At 33.3% G+C, this 14,394-nt stretch overlaps 6 protein-coding genes across 6 annotated transcripts; 2 read left to right on the forward strand and 4 right to left on the reverse strand.

Annotated features, from left to right (window-relative positions):
* Positions 1 to 78: 78 nt before the first annotated feature.
* On the reverse strand, positions 79 to 685 carry LOC143197180 (mitochondrial import inner membrane translocase subunit Tim10B). Its single transcript, XM_076405411.1, has 2 exons — positions 529 to 685; positions 79 to 472 (listed from the first exon to the last, which is right to left on the reverse strand). The coding sequence occupies exons 1-2, from the start codon at positions 556 to 558 to the stop codon at positions 212 to 214; spliced, it is 291 nt and encodes a 96-aa protein (XP_076261526.1). The 5' UTR covers positions 559 to 685; the 3' UTR covers positions 79 to 211.
* Positions 686 to 811: 126 nt separating this feature from the next.
* On the forward strand, positions 812 to 3,007 carry Arfip (ADP ribosylation factor interacting protein arfaptin). The gene is made up of 4 exons (XM_076405407.1): positions 812 to 948; positions 1,001 to 1,338; positions 1,394 to 1,881; positions 1,936 to 3,007. Exons 2-4 carry the CDS (start codon positions 1,005 to 1,007, stop codon positions 2,086 to 2,088), a joined length of 975 nt encoding a protein of 324 aa, XP_076261522.1. The 5' UTR covers positions 812 to 948; positions 1,001 to 1,004; the 3' UTR covers positions 2,089 to 3,007.
* Positions 3,008 to 4,203: 1,196 nt separating this feature from the next.
* Positions 4,204 to 5,994, reverse strand: Teh4 (tipE homolog 4 phospholipid transfer protein). Its single transcript, XM_076405401.1, has 3 exons — positions 5,041 to 5,994; positions 4,688 to 4,982; positions 4,204 to 4,631 (listed from the first exon to the last, which is right to left on the reverse strand). The coding sequence occupies exons 1-3, from the start codon at positions 5,871 to 5,873 to the stop codon at positions 4,344 to 4,346; spliced, it is 1,416 nt and encodes a 471-aa protein (XP_076261516.1). The 5' UTR covers positions 5,874 to 5,994; the 3' UTR covers positions 4,204 to 4,343.
* Positions 5,995 to 6,425: 431 nt separating this feature from the next.
* On the reverse strand, positions 6,426 to 8,340 carry Teh2 (tipE homolog 2 phospholipid transfer protein). The gene is made up of 2 exons (XM_076405410.1): positions 7,691 to 8,340; positions 6,426 to 6,678 (listed from the first exon to the last, which is right to left on the reverse strand). The coding sequence occupies exons 1-2, from the start codon at positions 8,338 to 8,340 to the stop codon at positions 6,642 to 6,644; spliced, it is 687 nt and encodes a 228-aa protein (XP_076261525.1). The 3' UTR covers positions 6,426 to 6,641.
* On the reverse strand, positions 6,842 to 10,046 carry Teh3 (tipE homolog 3 phospholipid transfer protein). Its single transcript, XM_076405404.1, has 2 exons — positions 8,545 to 10,046; positions 6,842 to 8,480 (listed from the first exon to the last, which is right to left on the reverse strand). The coding sequence occupies exon 1, from the start codon at positions 9,908 to 9,910 to the stop codon at positions 8,555 to 8,557; it is 1,356 nt and encodes a 451-aa protein (XP_076261519.1). The 5' UTR covers positions 9,911 to 10,046; the 3' UTR covers positions 6,842 to 8,480; positions 8,545 to 8,554.
* A 514-nt stretch (positions 10,047 to 10,560) lies between these two features.
* tipE (temperature-induced paralytic E) lies at positions 10,561 to 12,036 on the forward strand. Its single transcript, XM_076405406.1, has 3 exons — positions 10,561 to 11,478; positions 11,568 to 11,745; positions 11,854 to 12,036. Exons 1-3 carry the CDS (start codon positions 10,713 to 10,715, stop codon positions 11,915 to 11,917), a joined length of 1,008 nt encoding a protein of 335 aa, XP_076261521.1. The 5' UTR covers positions 10,561 to 10,712; the 3' UTR covers positions 11,918 to 12,036.
* The last annotated feature ends 2,358 nt before the right edge of the window (positions 12,037 to 14,394 follow it).

Raw genomic sequence — 14,394 nt, forward strand, 5'->3', positions numbered from 1 at the left:
AAAAATATCAGTGTTGCCAATATTACATATATAGTGTTTTTATTAAAATTTTTGTAAATTACTAAAGCAAAATCAATCTATCATTTCATTATTTTATTTAATTTATATAAAGATATCCTATACATTTACCATAAATCTACATTATTCTACATTTGAATATCTTTTTATCATCTATCAGAAACTGAAATTTCTTGACCACCTATAGAGTCTGTTAAATTAATATTATTTTTTTTTGCTCCTCTGAATCTAGCATGCTTTGTTCTTCAGCTTCTTTCATTCTTTTATTCATTATCTCACTTTGAGCCCTTACAAAGTTTTGCATTAATTTATTATTATAAAGTATAAATTTCTGGGAACAGTCTTCAACACATGCCAGTTCATGGGGATCTAATTTTCGAGAATTTAAATTATCAATACACCTTTTAAAACACATTTCAGTCATCTTATTGTATAATTGAAGAAAATCTTTAAACTGAAAATAATACTTAAATAATACTTTATTACTGAAAAATTGACCACTATACTAACGTTTTTTAAAGCTCCTGCATCAGGATCCATTGAGGAAATATAATTATTATGAACAATATAAAGGCCAATTTTCTTGTATATTATATTTTACTACTTATACCTAATTTTTTACGGTTAACTTTTTCTATGCGGTTAACCTGTAATTTCCAAACTTCTTCTTTTAAGCAATATGGTCTTTATTACATTATCAGAGCAAATATATGTATACATATATATACAAATTGTTTCTTTTAATCTATATTACTAAATATTTTTATTATAATATATTAATTGATGTATTACCTACCATCACAAAATAACATTTAAGACTTGACAGCTTAAAAATCAAGAGTTAGTTTTCATCAATATTGACACATTGACATATTCGTCAGTTTTGTAGGTTTTTGTTGGTGTTTAAAACGTTATTTTGTTTAATATAATGTAAGTTTCATAAAACTGGAAAGTTATCTGTATTATTATTTATTATTTTCAGAAAAATGTCTCAAATAAGAAATTCAAATTCATTGACTGCCGAAAAAACAAGTATACATGATATGTTAAAAGATACGCCGGCTCATGAAAATAAAAGTAGTCTTCCTACCAATTCGGGTAATGCTACGTACACCCGCTCAGTATCTACTACTCTGTCCAATAGTACCAGCTCACCAGCAATTTTAACGCCGTCTTCACCTACTCAAAATGATGATTCTACTGTACTTAAAACATCTTCTCGAATTGAGAATCTCAAAAATTGGTCCATATCTACGTATAAATGCACAAAGCAACTTATGTTTGAAAAATTAGGGAAAACTTCTAGGACTCATGATGCAGGTGAGATTAATAATATATATATTATCAGATTCCTAGAAAGTTCTTTTATTTTTAGAGCTAGAAACTCAAATAGATCAATTAAGGGAAACTCAAAAGAAGTATATAAATATTTTACGCCTAGCAAGAGCACTAACTAGCCATTTTTATCATATGGTACAAACTCAGCATGCCCTTGGAGAAGCATTTTCTGATTTAGCTCAAAAATCCCCTGAGTTACAAGAGGAATTCTTGTATAACTCTGAGACACAACGAAATTTGACTAAAAATGGGGAGACATTATTGGGAGCTTTGAATTTTTTTATATCATCTGTAAATACACTTTGTCATAAAACTATTGAAGACACATTACAGAGTATTAGACAATATGAAGCTGCCAGAATTGAATATGATGCCTATCGTACTGATTTGGAATCTCTTTCTACAAAACCTGAGGGAACAATTGGCCTGGAAGAAGCTCAACAGGGTTATGAGGTACATAGGCAAAATTTTATGAAGTTACGTGCTGAAGTTACTATTAAAATGAAATTTCTGGATGAAAATAGGGTATGTTCAAATATTTTATTATTGACATTAATTTATTCTTACTCTTTGTTTTAGATTAAAGTTATGCATAAACAACTTTTGTTATTTCACAATGCAATATCAGCATATTTTTCTGGTAATCAGCAAGCTTTAGAAGCTACACTGAAACAGTTCAATATTAAAGTGAAAACACCAAATTCTACATTTCCTTCATGGTTAGAACAATAGTTAAAGCACATTTTTAATACTTACTGTTCTAAATTCACAAAAGGACATTTTTATACAAAATTAGTATGTGTTTAAAATGATACAATAATAATTGGAGAAGGTATTGTTACAAATATTGAAATGAATTGCCGCCATGTAGTTAGGACATTTTGCATGTTTACTATATTTCTGTGATCACCAGTAATAACTGCGATGGTTGTGTAATGTACTGTAACCATTTTTTAGATGGTAAGGTAAGGGTATCAAAGGTAATGATTTTTTTTTGTGAATTTAGAAGTTGAAGTAATATCTAGTCACATATATTTTGTAATGTATTCATTTCTAACTAAAGGCCACTGGCGTTATATGTATTTTCAGAGTACTCGATAACAAGTTTTTAACAGTATTTATTTTAGAGCTTTAATACAATGTAACTGCAATTATGTCTCAATAATAATTATATAGTTCAGTTAAATTGTATTGAAATTTTCGTAACAAAGACCCCAGTAATGATTTGTTAACCAAAAACATAAAATATGCTGTAATTAATAATAAAAGGTACTATTACTCTTAAACAATTCATTCCATTGTCCACTATGTGTTCAGTTTAAAGAATGTTCAAATTACTGGGGTAATTTGAATAGATGTTTTTTATTATCAAAGCTTATTTATTTAATTGATAGACGAGAATATACGACTTTATTTAAAGCTTTATTTGCTTATTAAGACTAATTTAATTATATGACCTCTTGCTTGCCATATATAATTTATAATTTATTTATACATAGATGGAATTATTTTGCTTACTGAAAATAAGCATTATTTATAATAAAATATGATAGTCTGTGTGTGCATTTACTTGACAATTGTTAAATTTTATTTTTATATTTTAAGCAGAATTGTTTATACTTTTTAATAATATATTATTTTATTTGAATATTTTCATGCGATTTTATTTGATCCAACAGTTATTGGAATAATCATAGGTTATGATAGGTGGATATATATTGAATAAGGCCACTGATTGGTAATAAACATTATAGGAATTAAAGCAAATGGCAAATGATACATACAGTTTTATTTCGTAACGTATATAATAACATACATTATCTATATCTAACTTTTTTTAAAGTTCAAACAGGCTATTGTTTGAATATATAAAGGCGGGACACTTACTCCAAACATTTGGGAAAATTACATTGGTCCCTTTTTAGATGTTTTAATTTTAAATAGGTCTTGAATAAATTCATGCTTATATATGAGCAATATATTTTCAATAATGAATAATAATATATAAACTACAGCTACAATAGCACATTTATTAATAATAATTTTAAAACTCAGTCGTGTATATAAGGATCGTAAAAATGTTCAGTTCACATTATTTTGTTCGTGTATACTTTGAAAGTACGATTTTTATCTTCAAACGGTGTAAACGACAATAAAAAATATCAACTCCAAACAATGGCATGCTAAACATTTCCCATTAATCAGTGAACTAGACATTTTAGACACCTCAGAATAAATATAGATTATTTTATATAATGTAGATATTAACACCTGATTTGTTACAACATTAAGGCTTTACTTTTTTTTTGTCGGCAAAAAGGCACATTCAATTATGCTTATAAACGTATTAATTTAATAGTATGTATATCAAATGCTGTCTTACAGTTATAAATATTATTACATTTTTATATGTTATATGTATATTGTTCGAATTTTATTGTGTTTTATTAAATACAAACAATTTGTTTAAAATCTTTTTATAAAAAGTGGATGTAGAATTATATATATATATATATATATATATATATATATATATATATATATATATATATATATATCCAGTGCATGAATGAAGTATACATATTAATAAAAATATATATTTTGGAGCATTACTACTTAGGTTATCCTGTTTAATATAACTTAAGCTTGATAGCTAACTGCGTGTTAACAATACACAGTCTTGTTTCTTTTAGTTGATATTGGACAGGATAAGATAATATTTTAGACATCAAAAGCGTATTAGATTCGATCGTATTCTCTGGTGTTTTATAGTTCTAGTTCTCAGTAGAATTTGTGTAGAAGACCAAAAAAGGTTCGGAAATTTACATTAATAAAATATATACCGGTTATGCTTTTTTAAGATACAATAAAATAAACGTATTATCTTAAAACCTATCATAAGTACTCATTTCCATATTTACCTTTTTGGCCGTTATCATTCGTATATTTCAATTTTAAAAATATAATACATAGATTTTGTGCATTTGTTATGTGATATCTTGGTTCGTGTTATGGTAGCATGGCTCTTCGGAATCTGGAGAGAACACCTCGTATCTATTGATCATTTCCGTAAGGTCGGTGTTGTCGTTGAACGAACCCGCGAAACAATATTTGCATCTCATTTTGGTGTCATCATCTACTCGTACCGATTGCATTATACCACAAAGAGTTATAAAGGAAACTATAAACAATATTGATGGTATAGTAACGGCAATAACAAGGTCTCTCCAAGTGCGTTTTAGATCAAATCTTGTAATTACCATAAAGGAATTATTCTAAAAATTAAATTGCTTTTATTAGTCTATTATAATTCGTATACCTTTATTATTACCTTATTATAGAAGCATGGAAAACGACTTGAAGCTGTTTGATTTTTACCATCTCGTCCGTGGCTTTGTAGGAAACTGTAACATTCACCTCGTAACGTATTTACACATCCATCTAGGTTAATATATAGCCTAGAGTGATTATATATTGTTAGTGATGTTTGGGAAGGCAAAAATTCGTTATTTGGATCAACTACGTGACTTTGCTTCCCCGGTAGGTTCCAGAACTGTCTAAACGTTGCGTAAGGTTTTGGAATCATGTGATTTTTGAAAATTGTCCCATTAATACAATCTGTTGCACTAAAGATACACATTTTTAATTGGTTATTTTTGTATCTGTTATACAATAAATACTTACAATATTGTAGCGGCTTTTTCATTATATTGAACGGTATGACAAGATACTAATATTACTTCCTCTGGCTGTTTTGACCAAAATTGTGTGGGTTCAATATCAAATCCTTCTTTATCTCCGTTCGCTTTTGTACTGGCTACTGCAGAACTGCAGTGGGCTTGATGATAACTGTCTCCTACTGCGATAAAAACGTTTCTCATTTTAGTAGTGATGTTTTGCTTACATATTCTATCGCAACTAAAAGCTTTCTTGATTTTTGTACATTTCGATCCTTTACACTCAAAAAATCCGCTCAATTTTGCATTATCTTTGTCGCTATCAACTGTAAACCCGTCGGCTTTATAGTGACAATCTCGAAAATCTAATATTTGAGACAAATTCGAGCAATGCCCCAGTGAGCAATTAAAAATACCTTTTAATACAGCACATTCAGTGCCATTATTACAATTATATTTCTTGACTGAGTCTTTATTTATGGGAGGACATGTAGATGTGTTGAAAGTAGTGCAGTTTAAGAAAGTTACAGTAGATCCGTTTTGTCTTGTGGTGGCGTGGATCTGTGGACAAAATCCTGATGTTCGAGTCAGACACCATTCTCCACATGAAGCCCAGCTGCAGTTGTTAATCATGCTGGTATTTATCGTTTGGCACATTACAGGTTTTTCTTCAAATCCACTGTTGAATGCCCGATAAGATGGTATATATATAGCCACAGTCAGATATATCAGTGATACACAACTGAAAACCACAACTAACTGACAAAAACAGATGCAGCCGCATATTCTTTTATCTTGCTGAGGTATCATCCTAGGTTTACATTTCTTTCTCTTCCCCATCTCGAGTGGTCGCGTTTTAAAAAGTTAAAGGCACAAAATTGGAAAGTGACGTGAGAATTTCCTTCACATCTTGTTCAAATTCGAAGTCTACACGTTTACTGACCGATGGGAAATCGACTATTAGGAAAACTTATTTTAATGCGCAAACGCTTGCTTGATCTGGATAAGGAACATGAAAACGAAGAACAAATACAGGGTGGATCATTCAAGTTATATTAAATATTTTAAGGGTATGGTTTAACGCTAACTTTTTTTAAATAAATTCATTGATGAAAATATTTAAATATATATGATGTGAACTGGTAATTTTAAACCTTCCGAAACTAAAACCACATTCCTCACTGGCTTCATAAAGTAATAAATCACATTATGTCACACCCTGTAATTTAGATACTGGCGCCACTAAGTCTACCGAAGAATTAATGTTCTTGATTTACTATTTCCTCCATAATATTTCATGATCTCGTGATTTGGGCAAATCGATATAAAGTTTTGAACCTTATACAAAGAATATGTAAATAGGGAATTAGGGGGATAATAACACACAATATATAAAGAAAAGGCGATATATTTTGGGCAAAATTTTAAAACTTTCTTTTAACAATAAATATTTACAGTCATTAAATATGTAATATCATCATCGAAATATCTTATGTAACTTCTATGTATTGTTTTATTTTTCTTTCATATTCAAAATCTGTGTAAACATTATTTAAGTTCATTTAAAGCGGCCTAGAGAAAAAGGAGAACTATTTTTTGAAAAGCTTTTCAGAACTGTTTGTGAAGTAAGTTGTCCTCTTGTTCTCTGAAACAACATTCAGGATAAAAATATGTGCTTCTTTGTCACGTGCGATTTTAGCTTATTTTTAACAATAATATATGTTATTTGTTTGATAATATTGCTGTCTATACGATATAACGAAGTTTGTAAGGTACGTATATAAAATGTTTCTTCTTTTTCTTTAAATTCTTCGTGGAACAAAAGTAATTCTAATGAGATGCAATCACTTTATTGCTAGATGGAACTGGAACTAATATTCTGATTGTTTTAAATGTTAAATTATTGATATAGTAATTGACAGAGAAACAGAGGGATATAGGAGTAATCAAATCTAAATCTATAATTTAGAATTAATAAACATTCACAACCTATATTGCTAAGGATTTACAGAATACTGAAATAAATGTTTGTTATTATTTTTTCTTTGAGCTTAAATTTTTAAACAATTTCATTAAAAAAGGTAGGATATGAGAATATCTTGCACAACTTTTAACGATTACAACATAAACATTAACTACTAGAATATTCGACAAAATAATTGCAAAATATCAATCCAATACCCATAGAAACAGTGTCCAAAAACCATTATTTTATGTTTTTAGTATGGTTGTTTAGTTATTCTTATTGCTACATTGTTGCTTCGTCGAGAGGATATGCTAAAATACTATGCTAGAAAATGAAAGTATGTTAATGACAATATGGATGGTGTGTTGAAACAATAAAATATTTTATGTTGGTATTATGAAGGCACGAGTGTGTGTTTTATATAAAACCAAGCAATATCGGTACCTGTTTTTCTGTTAAAGTGAATTTTGCTATTATTTTGTCTTAATCCGTTTGTTTGAAGTATAGCTTAGAACAGGTATCATCCAAGCTTATCGATTCTAATAGCGTTTAAAGCAGGACACGTTAAGTGGTTTCGCTATATGAGATCAGTACTACAATTCGAAGCGATCAATTAAATTTGAATGGTTCGCACTTAACTCGTCCCGAAAGTACCGTTCTAAACTAAACTTCGATTTTCTACGAGACTTACTCGTCTGGAAAGTGATGCATGTACTTCTGGCAAGATCTACCGCATCCTGGACAGTACCAATAACTGAGTACTCCCACGGAAGCGGCGAAGAGCAAATTGGGAATAGCCAGGGAAAGTACGAGATGACGTAAGGTATCATCCCACGAGTACCGTGCCACAACCATCTCCGGATATACTCTGCTGTAATAACAAGGAAAAGGAGTGCCAGCAGAATGGAAACCGTACTGTTTAGCGAATTGCGAACAATTTACTGATGGCGGATACCCGCAGCCCTCCGTGTTGATTAAGAATCGAGTATCTGTCACGTCCCATTCACTAATTTTCTGGTTCTTGTACTCCTTGAAGGCGATTTTGCTATAATTGACGTAGATCTGGTGACATCTGGTTGCTTCCCTTGTGCAGCCCTCTCTACAAGAAGCCCAAGAACAATTGGAGATACCCTCTGCGTACACGTGACTAGTTGCCGCGCACGTAACTGGTTCTGGATCGAAATCCGCCATGAGACTAGTAATGGCCGGATCGACCACGAACGGAATGAGAAACAAGAAAGCAAAGACCGAAATGAAAGCGGTGGTACCTAAGCAGAGGGACGTGTAGAATTTAGCTGCCTCTGCTATGTTAATAAGCGTGAGGGACTTAGATTTCATCATGGCTTTGGCGTTTCGCGATCAAACGGAACTCAAATCAGGTGCAGTAAGTATCGAATATCGACGCCTTCCCCTTCAAGATGGAGGTCAATTTCAACCTAGCTAATGACTTCATCAGTCTCGATCCAGCAGGAGGGGAACGCCTGAAAAACAACAGCAATCAATCAATCAGTTCATAAACAAAAAATACCGTGGTTGCAAACTTACGTTGTTGATCTCAAAGCGCCATTATTGAGTTTCCTCCTCCCCTATCATTTATGTTGTTACTCGACGCTGACTTCTCCACTACTGATTCTGGTTCAGCCTTGATGCAGCCCTGAAAACGCATTTTGGCATCATCACCAACAACCACGGTACGTTGACAAAATATGAGAGTCAAACAAGACACAATGAACAGCGTGGTGGGTAATAGAGAAGCGATCAAGAACTGTTTGGTGGTGGTGGCCAAGTCGAAGCGAGCGACAACGATTTCCGGATTCTCGGTCGAATAAAAACAAGGGAATCGAGCTCTGGCGTTGTGATCCGTTCCATCTTTTCCGTAAACCTTGAGGAAATCCTTACATTCGTCTCGTAGAGTATTTACACATCCTTCTAGGTTGATGAGGAGTTTACTTTCGTTGGCTATTAGTAGATCGGGTTCTGGTGGTGCCACTTTTCTCTCTTTGTCCAGGATAACGGTGTTAAAAACGCTGAGGTAGCTTAGATACGTGAAATTAGCCATGTCTGCTAGGACATTGTTTGCTAGTAAACTACCGTTGATGCAATCGGTAGCTTCGAGACCGCGGCTTGTGTTGACAACATTTAAGCACGAGGCCATTACGATGTTTTCTTCGGATTCATTCCAGACCTCTTTACCTGTATCTAGATCGATGCATCGCTGGCATTGAGATAGATATACTTCATCGCCGCTCATCATAATTACATTTTTATTTCTGGTGGGAATATCGCCACATTGTCTGTCACAGTTGTACGGGGAACGGATTCTTTCACATGTCCCCCGATTACAATTATACAATCCGTGTAAATCGATGCAGGTGATCTTACCTCGACGACCAGAACATTTGAGCGGAGGATCCGTCTCTCGGTACACGCACTCGAACGAGTCTGTGATATCGATACAATTACCCGTGGTGCAATTGAAGGTCCCTGTTAGATTTTTACATTCGTCTGCTATGCATCTATTCTTTTTCGCCACCTCCTGATCCTTACCGTAACAAAATTTCTGAGCTATGTTCGTGCAATTGGCTAACAAGAGGTTCGATCCGTTCTGTCTAAGGTTCACGTAGATCTGCATACAGGAACCCGACGTTTTGCTTAGACACCATTCACCACACGACCCCCAATCGCAGGTTTCGACTGTTACGGCACGAACGGTGGTACACATCACCGGCCTCTCCGATATTCCGGATTGTAAGGCCCGCGTGGACGGTACGTAAATGGCAACGGTGAGATACACAATCGCGACACTACTTAGAACGAGAGTCATCTGACACAGACATATCGTCCCGCAAATACGCTGATCTTGGGGCGGAATCAGGAGGTCTTCGACGGGAGTAGGCTTCTTTTTCGGCATCTCGAACGATACGGTGTTTTCTTACTTTTAAACGATCATCCTCGGAGCGATGTCGCGGCGGTTGCGGACATTCGCCACTTCTCTGTGCGTTCGATCGCGCCTACTCGCACTGCAGCCCGCGTCTGACAATAGAGTCCTGCTCAAATCGATACAACACTGCGGAAAAAGGATCGATAATCCTTTTTTTCACCTAGTTTTCATTATTTCCACCGATTTAATAGGCGCGATTGCTTTAAAGCTCGATGCACCGTGCAATAAATGTTTGTCTGGTTTAAATGTGTATTACTTACCGCGATAAGGTCTTGATAATAATGATTTTGGTGAGGTTAGGAGTGTGAGAAAAATGTTACATGTGGCTCCTCGCGTGGCGAGCGGATCGACAAACGTCTTTCAGATGATCTGTCAGTAGCTGGGCTAAGGATCGATATCATAAACACCGACAGACTCGAACCGCAGTGCTCAAAAACACTATGGCCGTTAGAGTCATCGCGATGGCTGTCGCCACTTAGCTGTCTCCGTTCAGAGGGTCTCGTTAACGTCTCTTTGATATTATCTCTCGATTAATTGATGATTGTCAGTGGAGGAAGACGTAACTCCCCGATTCCCCACAAGTAAAGAATGTAACGAGCGTGACCTTATTATTATTTCAAATAATTATTATGTGCGAGTTCGTGGAAAGGACATAGCGATCGGAGGTGACCTGGGTAGTGTTAAGTGTGAGCTGGCCTCAGCCGCTCAGGCTTAGGAGCCTGCAGATGGTGGGGTCCGCGCCTCCTACACCAAACAACCTTGTGATACGATCATGGGGGAGGAAAATGCAATCACGGAAACCTGGCAGCAGAAGCTACTGTTCTACATCACAGCCTTCTTCGTCTTATTGGGTATCTTCAGCCTCTTTTCCTTCTTGTTTCTTGTGCCTTTCGTCATTGACCCGGCCTTCACCACTATCTTTATGGAATTCGACGAAGAACCTGCTTATTGTGTAACCGTTAAGACGCAGAGGCTTTTGGGAGCTTCGAACTGTAGCTGGACATCCTGTAGGGAAGGATGCACGAAGGATATCTACGACTGTACCCAGATCTTTGTTACCTATAAGATTCTATCAAACAACACCTATTGGAACAGCAGCGTCCATTCAACAATGACGAGCTTAGAGTCGCCCTTTGCTCGGGAAGAGAGGGCATTGCTGGACGATTATGATTACGACAACGAGCCAGTTACGGGTCTGCAAGGAAACAATTCCGAATGGTACTACAGAGAAGCACGATTGATGCCCAACGTCAAAGGTTGCGGGTACCCTCCAATGTTGAACTGTTCCGTTTGGTTGAAAACATACAAAACAATCGGCTCAAATTTCTCCTGTTATTACAGTAAAATCGATCCCGGACTGGTAATCAGCGATCTGGATATGTGGCAAGTTTACATGAACTTGGTGTACGCCATGTGTATTCCCATACCGTCTTTTATAATATCCGTTATATATTTAGCGGTTGCTTATTTCAAGATTTATACAGATGATGAAGAAGCAGCGCCTCTAGAGAAAAACGCAGAAGCAATCGACGTTGAAGGTAACCCTTATGTAATAAATCTTCTCCGTCGCATATTTATTTATTAATTATATTTTTTAATAGAATTGATTACTCAATGATAATTTTAGGAGAAAGTGGAGCTAATCAAACTCCAGTGCCCCCTACCAGTGGTGGTATAACCCCAGCCAGCGAAGCGTTTAGAGAAGATTTGGCAAGTTTTGGTCATCATTTCAAAGTGGCTATGGTGGACGATATCAGTCGAGATAGTCTGGTTGATGGAGTAATAACATCTGTTTCAATTGGAGGGTACGTATATTATGCCGGAGTTTCAAGGCCGAATCCTACGGTTACATAATTAGTTTCTCTTATCGTTCAAGAATGGATGTTTAATTATTTATTCGTTTTCAATTTTAGGAACATTGGAAAGACGATGACTACCAGTATTTCAACTACTGGAGGTCCAGTTGCTGATATTTAAGAGATTGTTTTCGAAAGAGTTTCATAAGGCTTGTGCTATATTAGCTTAGCAAAAATAAACTACATTTTTACAATACGTAAATTTAATTCAAATATTTACGTTCGATCGGTTTGCCCACTAAATGTAAGTATACATTTTTTTACACATTTTGTTTGATATTTTCTAATTGTTTTTCACTTTTTTTTTTAATAATGGTAAAATCATATTTTCTTAGCTTGTGTGGAGATTGTAGTGATTCAGTATCGAACCAATTTATCCAGAACCGGTATTTTCGACTTCAGATAATTACCGATATTCCCGAAATTTGAAGAAGTTGTAGGTGTACACATCACTCAACAAGTCCTAGTTGCTTTCAAAATAGACTTCAACTTCCGCAAGCATTTCTTCATTTGAACTAAATGTCTTTCCCTTCACTTTTGAGATTTATAAACAACCAGTAGTCACTGGAGGACAGATCCACTAGGGTGGGTGGCAAAGCAATTCGAAACACAATTCATTCAATTTGAGTATAGTTCTTATTGATTTGCGACGTGATGTATTGCTTCTTGTCATTTCTTAAACGTTTATCAATGATTCAGAGCCAGAATAACATTTAAAACAGTATTTTTCCCATCAAAAAATAACACACGAAATTCTCAAAAAATTTTATCATTTGCTTTGAAAATAAGAAAAATTTCATTAAAATTACAGTAACTTCTATATTAAACTTCACATTATCATTACATTTTAACACGTGTCGTTTGAAGGTCGGGGTTATTAGACTAGGTTTGGGAAGGTTAAGGTGTCATACCCGAGACCTGATGAGTGGTGTGCTACATTTAAATTAGTAATTAAGTATCGAATTTTTATGGCAGTTTTTAGTGATCGAATATCAAAGGAATAATAAAAGGGATTTTCCTCTCGATAAAAAAGTATTTTAATTAAAGTTAGAACTAGAAAAATCAATAGTCTTAAATTTTTCTTAAAAATGTAACTATTTTTTAATATAATCAACCAAACATTTATGTGATTTAGATAAAATGTTTGCCATGCAAGTTTTTTAAGAGAACTCGTGATTCTCTAAATCATTTTAACTGTTATTACATTTTGCTCGATGTTTAATTTACTCTCTGTATCTCAATTTCAATGAATATTTCACCTAGAATCTGTTAACATTTTTTTAAATTTTTGTTTGTTTGTATATTGTTAATCAATTAAATATTTTTTTTTAGGTGACAAGGGTATGAATTATGTTTCTAGCTACGCAATCTTACCAACTTAAAATAATGCTGTATTGTATATAGTATAATGGCTTCGAACATAAATAATACAAAAAAAAACTTACCATTAATAAAATTGGCACGCAAATTTTACATGTTGTACCCATATGCAAATAAACTGCGATATTTTAAAGTAATTTTAATTAACTTACTAAAAGAAAAATGGAAATACACTAGGATGTTCTTAAACTATTAAAAAAAATTTGTTTTTTAAATGTATAAATATAAAAAAAAACAAGCTATTACATACATTTCACCTGTGATGATATAACATTAAAAAAAGGCATAGATTAGCAGTGCTTAAGTTATCTGCAAGATGAAACGTGTTTTATATATTTACGGAGATTTGCTTATTGAAAATGTTTCTTAAAGTAATTATTTTTTTATTTAGTTTTTTATATGGACAGTGTAAAAAAAATAAAACAGTACAACACTTTTCTCAGATGTATATTTTGTGTTAAAAAATGAATACAAATAGCAGAAATGCCTTATAACACAGTCAATGGTTTCGTTCGATCTAATGATAAACATATTTTTATATTGGATTATATTATTAGCTTTTGTTGTGTCCAAAAAAAATTGATCTAAAAAACACAATTCACATGAAAAAGTTAGTAATGCACAATAATATAGCTATTAATTTCAACTTAGTAAATAGACTAACCGTTTAAAAAAAATAATAACAATGCCATCGTGGTTTTATAAATAATATATTTTCTTCTAAAAAAAGATTATAAAGTGTGTTTGTGGCTGGAAATAGTTCAATTAAGTTTTTCTATGATAAAGATTCTATCTCAAAAGAAAGTATATATATAATGTACATACTAGAATGTCTTTATGAAATTGTTGAAGCATTGTTAAAAAAGAAATTATTGATGAAAAATTATGTTGTAAAATACGCAATATTCCAATCTAAATTAATTAGTTAATGATAACGGAGTTGAGTTTAAAATAGATCGTGTATTTTGGAATATTGTGTAATGAGATTTGAACATAGTTCAACTTTTTGCCTTCTAACTCTTGAAATATATAAGCATTTGTAATATTTTTAATAAAATTAAGCTAAAAATGTAAATAGAATAGAACTAAAGTTTACATAGACCACAGTATAACTAAAAGTATAGAAAACATAGAGAAAATATATAAAGAAATGGCAATATGTTTTGATCGCCAACGAATTCCTTTGTTTTATAATCATCCTCATAACATAATAACGTT

The sequence above is a fragment of the Rhynchophorus ferrugineus genome, unplaced genomic scaffold (genome assembly GCF_030347505.1).
Source record: "Rhynchophorus ferrugineus isolate W39M unplaced genomic scaffold, kcgeb_rfMv2 rfM5, whole genome shotgun sequence".
In the NCBI taxonomy this organism is placed as follows: Eukaryota; Metazoa; Arthropoda; class Insecta; order Coleoptera; family Curculionidae; genus Rhynchophorus; species Rhynchophorus ferrugineus.

Coding starts and splice junctions, on each gene's coding strand:
- LOC143197180 (XM_076405411.1), bottom strand. CDS start 558: ATGGATCCTGATGCAGGAGCTTTAAAAAAC. Junction 473..528: donor ATGCAGGAGCTTTAAAAAAC/GTTAGTATAGTG, acceptor TATTATTTTCAG/TTTAAAGATTTTCTTCAATT.
- Arfip (XM_076405407.1), top strand. CDS start 1,005: ATGTCTCAAATAAGAAATTCAAATTCATTGACTGCCGAAAAAACAAGT. Junction 1,339..1,393: donor TTCTAGGACTCATGATGCAG/GTGAGATTAATA, acceptor TTTTATTTTTAG/AGCTAGAAACTCAAATAGAT. Junction 1,882..1,935: donor AATTTCTGGATGAAAATAGG/GTATGTTCAAAT, acceptor TCTTTGTTTTAG/ATTAAAGTTATGCATAAACA.
- Teh4 (XM_076405401.1), bottom strand. CDS start 5,873: ATGGGGAAGAGAAAGAAATGTAAACCTAGGATGATACCTCAGCAAGAT. Junction 4,983..5,040: donor GAAAAAGCCGCTACAATATT/GTAAGTATTTAT, acceptor GTGTATCTTTAG/TGCAACAGATTGTATTAATG. Junction 4,632..4,687: donor TTCCATGCTTCTATAATAAG/GTAATAATAAAG, acceptor TTTAATTTTTAG/AATAATTCCTTTATGGTAAT.
- Teh2 (XM_076405410.1), bottom strand. CDS start 8,340: ATGATGAAATCTAAGTCCCTCACGCTTATTAACATAGCAGAGGCAGCT. Junction 6,679..7,690: donor ATGCATCACTTTCCAGACGA/GTAAGTCTCGTA, acceptor ATGTTGTTTCAG/AGAACAAGAGGACAACTTAC.
- Teh3 (XM_076405404.1), bottom strand. CDS start 9,910: ATGCCGAAAAAGAAGCCTACTCCCGTCGAAGACCTCCTGATTCCGCCC.
- tipE (XM_076405406.1), top strand. CDS start 10,713: ATGGGGGAGGAAAATGCAATCACGGAAACCTGGCAGCAGAAGCTACTG. Junction 11,479..11,567: donor AGAAGCAATCGACGTTGAAG/GTAACCCTTATG, acceptor TGATAATTTTAG/GAGAAAGTGGAGCTAATCAA. Junction 11,746..11,853: donor ACATCTGTTTCAATTGGAGG/GTACGTATATTA, acceptor TTTCAATTTTAG/GAACATTGGAAAGACGATGA.